The 12,376-nt window shown below is 45.9% G+C and overlaps 1 protein-coding gene across 6 annotated transcripts in view; it reads left to right on the plus strand.

Annotated features, from left to right (window-relative positions):
* mak (male germ cell-associated kinase) overlaps positions 1-12,376 on the plus strand; it is a 67,302-nt gene that overhangs the window by 11,245 nt on the left and 43,681 nt on the right. For 5 of the 6 annotated variants that reach the window (XM_055653439.1, XM_055653415.1, XM_055653446.1 and 2 more), the window contains exons 3-4: positions 378-432; positions 10,942-11,063. In XM_055653439.1, the coding sequence (XP_055509414.1) occupies positions 378-432; positions 10,942-11,063 (177 nt within the window). The remainder of the gene's footprint in view (positions 1-377; positions 433-10,941; positions 11,064-12,376) is intronic. The other variant, XM_055653456.1, reaches the window with a different exon arrangement.

The raw sequence follows: 12,376 nt of genomic DNA on the forward strand, positions 1-12,376 counted from the left end.
CAGATGGGACTAGTGTAGCTGGGACATGATTGGTGTGGGCAAGTTGGGCCGAAGGGCCTGTTTCCACGCTGTTTGACTATGACTCTAAATCATTCCGATCCATGTACCTGTCCAAATGTCTTTTAAAATCCTCTGGAAGATTTAAATACATTTCAAGAACATTTATACTTTTGATATCCCATTAATCAGCTTGCCAACTGCAGTGCGAGAATTCCCCGCTGAGCATGGCTATGTTATGTTCAGCGAGAGTATTACATTATCTTGATGAATTCCTACATTTAACTTTCTCATTACCTTTTTAAGAATATTTTTAGTATCATTATTATCTCGGCGTCGTTTCAGCCCATTTGTTTCAGTCCATGTGTTTAATTTTGCAGGATGAAGAGGAAATTCTACTCCTGGGATGAATGTATAAATCTCAGAGAAGTTAAGGTAATGCTAACTTTTTCGTATACAAAGCCCTTAACGGGCTTGCCTTCCCCCCTCCATATCAAAAATCTTCTAACCCACCATTCTACCTCCAGGTCCCTCAGGTCGGCCGACTTGGGGCTACTGACTATCCCGCAGTCTAGGTTTAAGCTCAGGCGACCGCGTTTTTGAAGTTGCAGCACCCAGACTGTGGAACAGCATCCCTCTTCTCATCAGAACTGCCCCCTCCATTGACTCCTTTAACGCTCAATGCTCAAAACCTATTTCTACTCCCTAGCATTTATGAGGCCCTCTGATGGGGCGCTGTAAACAGTTTATGTATGTATTGTTAGGTCTGTGTACCATTGTATGTAGCACATTAGTATCTGCACTGATGTGAAGCACTTTGGTCAACGTGAGTTGTTTTTAATCCAATCAATCAATCAATCAACCTTTATTGTCATCTTGCAAGCAACAGTTGTACAGTGCAAAATGAAAAGACGTTTCCCAGTGAATAGCGGAGCATCGCACATGAAATTTAAAACATTTCACACATAATAACACTAAAAACAATCCAGTCCCTGATGGAACAGTATAAATAGTTAAAAGCAGGTAAAAACACAATGTTAAAATACAATAAACCAATCATAAAAAATGTCCGGGGCAGCTGATTTGAGTGGCCAGTGCCAGTTATTAAAGTGTCCGTGCCAGCCACAGAATCAAGTGACTGTGAGTACAGAGTGACTGTTTAGCAGCCTCACAGCCTGTGGTAGGAAGCTGTTTAGCAGTCTTGTAGTCCGGGCTTTGATGCTTCGATATCTCTTGCCTGATGGCAGGAGATCCAGGTGTATGTGGAGGGGGTGTAGTTTGTCCTTAGCAATTCTCTGAGCTTTTTTCAGACAGCGGCTCTGGAACAGTTCTTGTACCGAGGGTAGGGAGCTTTAAATGTGCTATACAAATAAAATTAACTGACTGGCTAACTGCTAATACTAACTGTGTAGGAAGAAACCACAGATGCTGGTTTATAAAGAAGATAAACACAAAAAAGCTGGAGTAACTCGGCGGGTCAAACAGCACCTCTGGAGAAAAGGAATAGGTGACATTAAGGGGTCGAGTCTGAAGAAGGGTCTTGACCCGAAATGTCACCTATACCTTTTCTCCAAATTTGCTGTCTCGCCGGCTGAGTTGCTCACAATGCTTCTATCTCTGTTAATTATTTCTTGCCATTCTCTTGAACATTAGAATATAAAACGTAGAACTGCAGGCCCCTGCGGTCCACAATATCTGTTCCAAGTACAATGCCAAGACCAGCTCTTGTTTGCCAGCACATAATCCATATCGATCCATATCCACGTACCTATCCAAAAGTAAGTAAGTAAGTAATTTTTATTTATATAGCACTTTTAAATCAAATCACGTTGAAGCCAAAGTACATTACAGGGAAGAAATTAAATTACCAAACATCCATATAAAATAAATAAGAGAAAACAGACACAATACACTATAGGATTCAACATGAACGTCACCCCACAGCAGAATCAACACTTTCCACTGTGAGGGAAGGCACTAAAAAGTCCAGTCCTCCTCCTCCTCCTAGTCTATCCGAGGTCGGGGCCTATTTAAGGCCTCCGCAGCCAGTCGCCACAACGGCGGCCCGATTTTATAAGCCCTCTTGCCGGGAAGATAGAACTCCGGCATCGGGTGAACACTTACATTCTTAAATTTAAATTCCACTATGTGTAAGAAGGAACTGCAGATGTTGGAAAATCGAAGTTAGACAAAAATGCTGGAGAAACTCAGTGGGTGAGGCAGCATCTGTGGAGCGAAGGAAATAGGCGACGTTTTGGGTCGAGACCCTTCCAAGGGTCTCGACCCAAAACGTCGCCTATTTCCTTCGCTGCACAGATGCTGGCTCACCTGCTGAGTTTCTCCAGCATTTTTGTCTACCTTAAATTCCACTATCGTATATCTGCCCCCACAACACCGTGCCGGCGAGTTCCAGGCACTTGCCACCCCCGGTGTAAAAATAAACTTGCCCCACACATCTCCTTAAAACTAGGCACAAAATGCTGGAGTAACACAACGGGATAGGCGGCATCTCTGGAGAGAAGGAATGGGTGACGTTTCAGGTCGAAACCCTTCAGACACGTTTCTAGTCTCAGACCCCTTAAAGATTTATGTAGAATTAACTCTTTTCTCTTTTCCACTCCCTCCCCTGCCCCTCTCTTCCCCCTGACACCCGTGTTGTGTGTGTATGTGTGTGCGCATGTATGCCTATGTTATTATCCTTCTTGTGCATATCTGCCCGTTACCAGAAAATGCTTGGTTGATGGTTACAAGTGCAGTTACTATCATGGCCCATCCTAGGTGGAGCATTGTTTAATGTCCTCTCCACTGCAGTTTTGTTGGAAAGCAGATAACATCATAATAGACAATAGATACAGGAGTAGGCCATTCGGCCCTTCGGGCCAGCACCGCCATTCACTGTGATCATGGTTGATCATCCACAATCAGTACCCTGTTCCTGCCTTCTCCCCATATCCCTTGACTCCGCTATCTTTAAGAGCTCTATCTAGCTCTCTCTTGAAAGCATCCAGGGAACCGGCCTCCACCGCCCTCTGAGGCAGAGAATTCCACAGATTCACAACTCTCTGTGTGAAAACGTTTTTCCTCATCTCCGTTCTAAATGGCCTAGCCCTTATTCTTAAACTGTGGTCCCTGGTTCTGGACTCGCCCAACATTGGGAGCATGTTTCCTGCCTCTAGCGTGCCAAATCCCTTAATAATCTTATGTGTTTCAATAAGTTACCCTCTCATCCTTCAAAATTCCCGTGTACTCAAGCCCAGTCGCTCCATTCTTTCAACATATGACAGTCCCGCCATCGTTCGTGTAGGAAGGAACTGCAGGTGCTGGTTTAAACCGAAGATAGACACAAAAAGCTGGAGTAAGTCTGCGGGACAGGCAGCATATTTGGAGAGAAGGAATGGGTGACGTTTCGGGTCGAGACCCTTCTTCAGGCTGAAGAAGGATCTCGACCAGAAACGTCACCCATTCCTTCTCTTCAGAGATGTTACCGGTCCCGCTGAGATAACATCATTCCCCATTCTGAAGAGTGGTCCTTATCCGAAACACCGCCTGTCCATTCCCTCCCCAGATGATGCCTGATCCACTGAGTTCATCCAGCAAGCTCAAGAATCAAGCATTTCCAATTTCTTTTGTCTATAACATCATTCCTCATTGTAACATCTATATTCACAGAAGCAAGTACATAACTTATGTCAACGTCTTGAATTGTTCTGTGTAATATTTAGCTTGCATCTTGGTCGGTTTATTGAAAACTGCCAATGCAATGGTGACAAGATTACATTATTAACCGTACGAGAACCGTGCAATGCACAATGGCGCAGTGGCAGACTCAATGACTCTAAGAGGCCCAACCCAAAACATTACTTATCCATGTTCTCCAGAGATGTTGAGTTACTCCAGCACTCTTGTGTCCTTATCTGTTTTTGTATGACACCTGCTGGCTGAAAGGAGAAGCAACATGCAATCCTTTTGAAGAACATCCTGGGCATCTCGAATGCACCAAAGTGCTCCAAACTGTACTAAAGTCACAGTGTCATACAACGTAGAACGCTGACCAACATGTTCCGTCGACACGTCCCACCCGCCTGTGTTTGGCCCATAATTATCCCTCGAAACCTGTCTCATGCATGTACCTGTCCAATTGTTTCTTAAACGTTGCAATAGTACCTGCCACAATTACCTCCTGTGGCAACTCGTTCCATTACACCCACCACCTTTTGTGTGAAAAAGTTACCCCTCGGGTTCCTATTAAATCTTTTCCCCTTCACCTTGAACCTATGTCCTACTCTGGGCAAAAGACTGTGCATTTACCCGATCTATTCCCCTCATGATTTTGTACACCTCTAAGAGCAATATGTAATGTGGCATAGATAAGGTGTAGCGCCCTTCGTCATTCTGGAGGCTACCATGTTTACGGTGATGGTTGCTTTCTCCTGTACAAGCAGAACACTCCGAGCACAGGAGTGTGACGAGCTCTGTCCGCAGATAGTGATGGATCTCTGATGTAGAAAACATTAAAATTATACAAATATATATATATATATATATATATAGAAACATAGAAACATAGAAATTAGGTGCAGGAGTAGGCCATTCGGCCCTTCGATATATATATATATATATATATATATATATATATATATTTCTTATAGAAACATATAAAATTATAAAAGGACTGGACAAACTAGATGCAGGATAAATGTTCCCAATGTTGGGCGAGTCCACAACCAGGGGCCACACTTAGAATAAAGGGGAGGTCATTTAAGACTGACGGTGAGAAGAAACTTTTTCACTCGGAGAATTGTGAATTTATGGAATTCCCTGCCACAGAGGGCAATGGAGGTCAAATCACTGGATGGATTTGAGAGTTAGATAGAGCTCTAGGGGCTAGTGGAGTCAAGGGATATGGGGAGAAGGCAGGCACGGGTTAATGATTGGGGACGATCAGCCATGATCGCAATGAATGGCGGTGCTGGCTCGAAGGGCCGAATGGCCTACTCCTGCACCTATTTTCTATGTTTCTATGTTTCTAAAGTCTAGATGTCTTGCTCCTCAAAAATCTGGACATGGGCAAGGTTTCTCCAGCTCTTAGTAGACAGGTTCTCCGGGTTATAAAGCTTCTCCCTATCTCTTATACTCTTATCTCTGCCCGGTCCATCACGGGTACTGACCTCTCCACCATTGAAAGGATCTACAGGAGTCGCTGCCTCAAAAAGGCAGCCAGCATCGTCAGAGACCCACACCACCCTGGCCACTTTCTCATCTCACCCCTGCCATCGGGAAGGTACAGGAGCCTGAAAACTGTAACGTCCAGGTTCAGGAACAGCTTCTTCCCTACAAATCATCATTCAACCAACCATCGGGCGGCACGATGTCACAGGGGTAGAGTTGCCGCCTTACAGCGTCAGAGACCCGGGTTCGATCCTGACTATGGGTGCAGTCTGTGCAAAGTTTGTACATTCTCCCCGTGACGACGTGCGTTTTCCCCGGGTGCTCAGGTTTCCTACCACAGATGTACAGGTTTGTAGGTTAATTGGCTTTGGTAAAGATTGTAAATTGTCGCTAGTGTGTGTAGGGTAGTGCTAGTGTACGGGGTTCGCTGGACGGAGTAGGCCGAAGGGCCTGTTCACTACAACCTCCAAATAAGTTCTGAACTACATAGACTTGGGGGTATTGCTTTTGCCTCTCCACTATTATTATTTGTTTGATCTTTTTTATATATTGCGCTGCTGCAAGTATGAATTTCATTGTTCCATTTCAGGACAAAATGACAATAAAACACTCTTTACTTCTTGATCACTTGCTCACGGTGTTCTTACACTAAACCATCCAATTTCCTATCACCTTGTTGTGCTCCTTGTCAATATTTACTCCACCTCTAAATACAACAGCATTTGTAGTCCCTTAATATAATTGCAGCGATCTCCTCAACAGGGCAGTGGGCAGGTGCTATAGACCTGCACGGGAAGGTAGAAGGTAGACGCTCCCGCCCCCATGAGTCTTGGGCAGATGGGGCTCGTCAGCCTGGGAAGGCAGTCCATCTAGGAGAGGGAAAACTCTGATTTCTAGAATTTAGAAGATTGCTCACTCGCTAGAATTTAGAAGATTGAGGGGGGATCTTATAGAAACTTACAAAATTCTTAAGGGGTTGGACAGGCTAGATGCAGGAAGATTGTTCCCGATGTTGGGGAAGTCCAGAACAAGGGGTCACAGTTTACGGATAAGGGGGAAATCTTTTAGGACCGAGATGAGAAAAACATTTTTCACACAGAGAGTGGTGAATCTCTGGAATTCTCTTCCACAGAAGGTAGTTGAGGCCAGTTCATTGGCTATATTTAAGTTATAATGTGACCCTTGTGGCTAAGGGGATCAGGGGGTATGGTGAGAAGGCAGGTACAGGATACTGAGTTGGATGATCAGCCATGAGCATATTGAATGGCGGTGCAGGCCTGAAGGCCTACTCCTGCACCTATTTTCTATGTTTCTATGATTTAAAACCTTCACTGCCTTGTGGCCATATCCAGTCATGGAAAAGGCTCCAGGAGCAAACCTCCAGACAATCCGGAATCGGAGCCCCTAAGGCAGTTCGTCATTGTCTACAACCTCGCTCTGGCAGCTCCTGCTACGGCACTGGTGCCAAACTGTAACGGCCCTGCTGGTCCTTTGGATCGATCAGCGACGTGGAGAGGGGGGATGTGCTGCATGGGCAACAGCCTGTCCTCCATATGACATCGCCCAGGCTTGCATCCGGCCAGGATGCATCACCCATGGTCAGTCAAAGGTTCAAAGGTTATTTTATTGGTCACATACACCTAGGTGTAGTGAAATGCTTCTTGCCAATGCAGCACGTAAAGAAAGAATACAGACATAACAGTAATAAAGAAATTTAAACATAAAAACATCCCCCACAATGGTTCCCATTATGAGGGAAGGCACAATGTCCAGTCCCCATCCCCAGTTCACCCATAGTCGGGCCTATTGAGACCTCCACAGTCGCCTTTACGGAGGCCCGATGTTCCAGGCCGTTCTCACCCGTTCTGGGTGATGGTGCTCCGGCGTCGGGAAAATCCTCACAGCGGCATGGGACACCTGGAACGGCCGCTTCCGTACTGGAGGCCGCGGCTTCCGAAGCCAACAAGGCCGCGCCGGATGGAGCTCCACAACTGGTGATCTCGCTGAGAGATCCCAGGCTCCCGATGAAAAGTCAGCGCCGCCGCCCGCAGCTGGCCGCTCCTCAGACCCGCAGCTCCGCGATGTTTTTATCGGCGGTCTCAGCTCACTGGAGTTCCAGCGCGGCGACCTGGGCAAGGCATCACCCGCTCCACGATAACACACCAGCGCTGTGCCGCCGCCGAAGCCGAGGTTCTGGGCGGTCCCCGACAGGAAACGCCGCTCCAGGCCCACTGGTAGGCCGCGAGGACAGGTCGACGGTGCAGCCCGGAGGAAAGCTGCCTCTCCGACCAGGTAGGGACCGTAGAAAAGCAATTTCCCCCTCCCCCCACATAAAAAAGGCTAGAACTCCAGAACAAAAAAACTCAACTAACTAAAAATTAAAAAAAAGAGGGAAAAAAACGGACAGCTGCAGGCTGGGCAGCCATACCATACAGGACGGCGCCCCATATCCATACGGCGCCCCCTATGTCATGACCGAGGGGAGGCCTAGGACCTCAACAAAGACAATTGATGATTAACAGTTGAGGGTGGACAGCCAGAACCTTTTTCCCCTGGGTGGGAATGTCCAACACTGGAGGGCGCAGCTATAAGGTGAGAGGAAGAACGTTTAATGGAGATGTGCGGGGCAAGTTTTTTTTTACAGTGTGGTGGAGGCCTGGACCGCATTGCCAGGGGTGGTGGTGGGGGCAGATATGATAGTGGTTTTTAAGAGGCTTTTAGATTGGCACATGGATGCCCAGAGAACCAGCAGGCAGATGAGATAGATCAGTTTAGCTTGGCATCATGCTTGGCGCAGATGTTGTGGGCAGAAGGGCCCGTTCTTTTGCTGTGCTATTCCTACTTTGAGGAAGGGTACTCTTGCTATTGAGAGGGAGTGCAGCGTTGGTTCACCAGGTTAATTCCCGGGATGACGGGACTGACGTAGGATGAAAGAATGGGTCGACTGGGCTTGTGTTCGCTGGAATTTAGAAGGGATGGGAGGGGATCTTATAGAAGCAAATCAATTCTTAGAGGTTTGGACAGGGTAGATGCAGGAAAAATGTTCCCGGTGTTGGGGGAGTCCAGAACCAGGGGTCACAGTTTAAGAATAAGGACTCATCCCTTTTAGGACTGAGATGAGGAAAAATGTTTTCACCCAGAGAGTTGTGAATCTGTGGAATTCTCTGCCACAGAAGGCAATAGACAATAGATGCAGGAGTAGGCCATTCGGCCCTTCGAGCCAGCACCGCCATTCAGTGTGATCATGGCTGATCATCCACAATCAATACCCCGTTCCTGCCTCCTCCCCATATCTCCTGATTCCACTATCTTTAAGAAATAGACAATGGACAAAGAAATAGAAATAGGCAGTGGAGGTCAATTCACTGTATGATTTCTAAGAGAGAGTTACATTCAGCTCTTAGGGCTGAGGGAATCAAGGGATATGCGAAAAAAAAACTGGAACGGGGTACTGATTGTGGTAGATCAGCCATGATCATATTGAATGACAGTGCTGGCTCGAAGGGCCAATTGGCCTACCCGAGCACCTATTTTCTGTGTACTGTTTGTTCTAGGTTCCATCAACTTGTACGGCAGGTGTAGGCTCTGTCCCTACACCTACTTTCCTTTGTGTGGCCAACACTTAATTACATAATTACTTTATCACAAATTATGATGCAGTTTCATAGCAGAGCCACTGACAGAACATTGTAGAGGGATTGACATTACTCGTAGGTTATCCATGCACTCTGTGCATGATGTGCCCTAAATCAGGTTCCCATAATCCATAATTCACACCAGTTACGATTTACAAACATGGCACTAAAATTGGGCACTGTTTGGCACTATAAGTCAATCACCAAGGATAGTCTTCCCAGTTGAGGTGTTTTCACTTGTGGGGGAACCATAGCCTATTGGTGCATAAGTTTCAGGAGCAAAACTATATAAAACTATAGCCATTGGTGCAAGTTTCAGGAGCAGAATAAGGCCATTCGGGCCATCAAGTCTACTCCGCCATTCAATCATGGCTGATCTATCTTTCCTTCTCAACCCCATTCTCCTGCCTTCTCCCCATAACCCCTGACAATCATACTAATCAAGAATCTGTCAATCTCCTTAAAAATACCCATTGACGGCCTCCACAGCTATCTGTGGCAATGAATTCCGCAGATTCACCACCCTCTGACTAAGGATATTCCTCCTCATCTCCTTTCTAAAGGTACATCCTTTTATTCTGAGGCTGTACCCTCTGGTCTTAGACTCTCCCACTAGTGGAAACATCCTCTCCACATCCAGACCTTTCACCGTTCGGTAAGTTTCAATGAGGTTCCCCCCCCCCCCCCCCCCCCCCCCCCCCCCCCCCCCCCATCATCCGTCTAAACACCCACAAGTACAGGCCCAGTACCTTCAAGCGCTCATCATATGTTAACCCGATCATTCCTGGGATCATTCTGGTCAACCTCTTCTGGACCATCTCCAGAGCCAGCACATCCTTCCTCAGATATGAGGCCCAAAACTGGGGTACTATGAGGTAGAAGAAGAACAGATGAATAGTTTCAAAAATTGCCCTTAGTGTGCAGGAAGGGGATGCAAACTTGCGATAGCATGGAACTAGTGTGAACGGGTGATCAGTGGTCGGTGTAGTCTTTGGTGGGCGGGAAGGCCTGTTTCTGTACCGCTTCTTTCAGTCAGTCAATATATATTGTAATGGAAACAGGCCCTTCAGCCCACCAATTCCACACCAACGATCGATCACCCATTCACACTAGTTCTATGTTATTCCCACTTTCGCATCCACTCCTTTACACACTAGGGGGCAATTTACAGAGGGCCGATTAACCTACAAACCCGCACGTCTTTGGGATGCGGGAGGAAACCGGAGCTCCCAGGGGAAACCCACGTAGTCACAGGGAGAACGTGCAAACTCCACACAGACAGCCGCCGAGGTCAGGATCGAACCCGGCACTCTGGCACTGTGATGATTCGGCCAAGGTGACGAATTTAGAATGCCACTTGACTTGATGAGGTAGGTAGCTGTTAACAAAGTTGAGACTCTCTTGCTGCAAATACAGATCCGCTGCCGATTTTAACGGTGTCCTGCGGTCCAGCACCTCCTTTCATTGAGACAAAATTCCAAGAGCGCTATTGAAATCCCGCTGAAAATGTGGCGGCCGATCACCGGCACTTCCGCGGCCAAATGCCGGGTGGAATTTGCCCCCCTGCGGCCTAGGCAGACCCAGTACCGGTACCGTTCAACTAATCTCGGAGTCCGTGACCATTCCTGGTCCGGCAAAATGGATAATCCAAGAGGCTTTGCAAACCAATGGTGCCGGAAATCTGGCCTCAGACCCAGTACAAAGACACTTTCATCTGGGAGAAATTTGTTCCTGCATGCTCAAAAAAATATTTTAGCCAGAGTAGGATGTTCCACTTTTAAAAACCTTTCCCGCACAATGTAGAAATTAATCATATAAAGAGAATGTTTTTGTTTAGTCTAGAGACACAATATAGAAACAGGCCCTTCGGCCCACCGACCAATTAATCCTTGGGAGCAAACCGGAGCACCTGGAGAAAACCCACGTGGTCACAGGGAGAGAGAGCAAACCGCGTGCAGACAGCACCCATCGTAGTCAGGATTGAACCCGGGTCTCTGGCGCTGTGAGGCAGCAACTCTACCGCTACGCCACCGTGCCGACCAATGTGTTGATGCATTCACTATATGTCCGAACTTTATATCATCCAGATGATTTCCACATCTGGATGAGATGAGTAACACATTTTTTAATTGTTTTTCAGTCATTGAAGAAATTAAACCATGCAAATATTATCAAGCTCAAAGAAGTTATAAGGGAAAATAATCATCTTTACTTTATTTTTGAATACATGAAAGAAAACCTGTATCAACTCATGAAAGATAGGTACTTCTTTTATTCAACAGGTTATTCAACTCTATTTCTGATTTTGCTACTTTTGGGGAATTGGGGATATTTGTTTATTATTGTCATAGTCATACAGCATGGAAACAGGCCCTTCGATCCATCTCTTTCATGCTGACCAAAATACCCCATCTATACCCATTTGGCTTAAAATGTCTATAAAATGGACTTGTTAAAATGTCTATTGATGAATGAATGAATGAATGAAAGAAAGCATGAATGTATGAAAGAAAGAATGAATGAATGAATTGAATGAATGAATGGATGAATTGAATGAATGAATGAATGAATGCATGAATGAATGAATGAATAAGTTTATTGGCCAAGTATTCACATACAAGGAATTTGCCTTGGTGCTCCGCCCGTAAGTGACAACATCGACATACAGTGACAGTCAGGAATGACACATAAAATATTAAACATTAACAATAAAACATTATCGATTGAACATGAGAATTAAGTAAAATACCAGAGCAAAAGGAGGCTACATATTTTTGGTTATTGAGTAGAGCTACTACTCGTGGAAAAAAAGCTGTTTTTATGTCTGGCTGTGGAAGCTTTGACAGTCCGGAGTCGCCTTCCAGAGCGAAGTGATTCAAAGTGTTTGTGGCCAGGGTGAGAGGTGTCAGAAATGATCTTACCCACTCGCTTCCTGGCCCTTGCAGTAATACCTGCCTCGACTACCTCCTCTGGCACACCTTCCATATCCTCACTACCTTCTGTGTGAAAACATGTCCTCTCAGCTTTCTATTAGTATTTAGTTCAGTTTATTGTCACGTGTATTGAGGTTGCGTGCTAACCAGCCAGCGGAACACAATATAGTATTACAATCAAGTGTACAGATACATGATTAGGGAATAACGTTTAGTGCAAGATAAAGCAAGTAAAGTCTGATCAAATATAGTCCGGGGGTCTCCAATGAGGTAGATAGTTGTTCAGCACATCTCTGGTTGTGGTAGGTTGGTTCAGTTGCCTGATAACACCTGCGAAGAAACTGTCCCCAAATCTGGAGATGTGCGTTTTCACATTTCTATACCTTTTTACCCTTCAAATCTTTCCCTCTCACCTTAAACCTATGTCCTTTGGTTCTTCATTCCCCTACTCTCAGTAAAAGATTCTGTGTTTAAGAAGGAACTGCAGATGCTGGAAAATCGAAGGTACACAAAAATGCTGGAGAAACTCAGCGGGTGCAGCAGCATCTATGGAGCGAAGGAAATAGGCAACGTTTCAGGCCGAAACGTTGCCTATTTCCTTCGTTCCATAGATGCTGCTGCATCCGCTGAGTTTCTCCAGCA

The sequence above is a fragment of the Leucoraja erinacea genome, chromosome 2 (genome assembly GCF_028641065.1).
Source record: "Leucoraja erinacea ecotype New England chromosome 2, Leri_hhj_1, whole genome shotgun sequence".
Lineage (NCBI taxonomy): Eukaryota > Metazoa > Chordata > Chondrichthyes > Rajiformes > Rajidae > Leucoraja > Leucoraja erinaceus.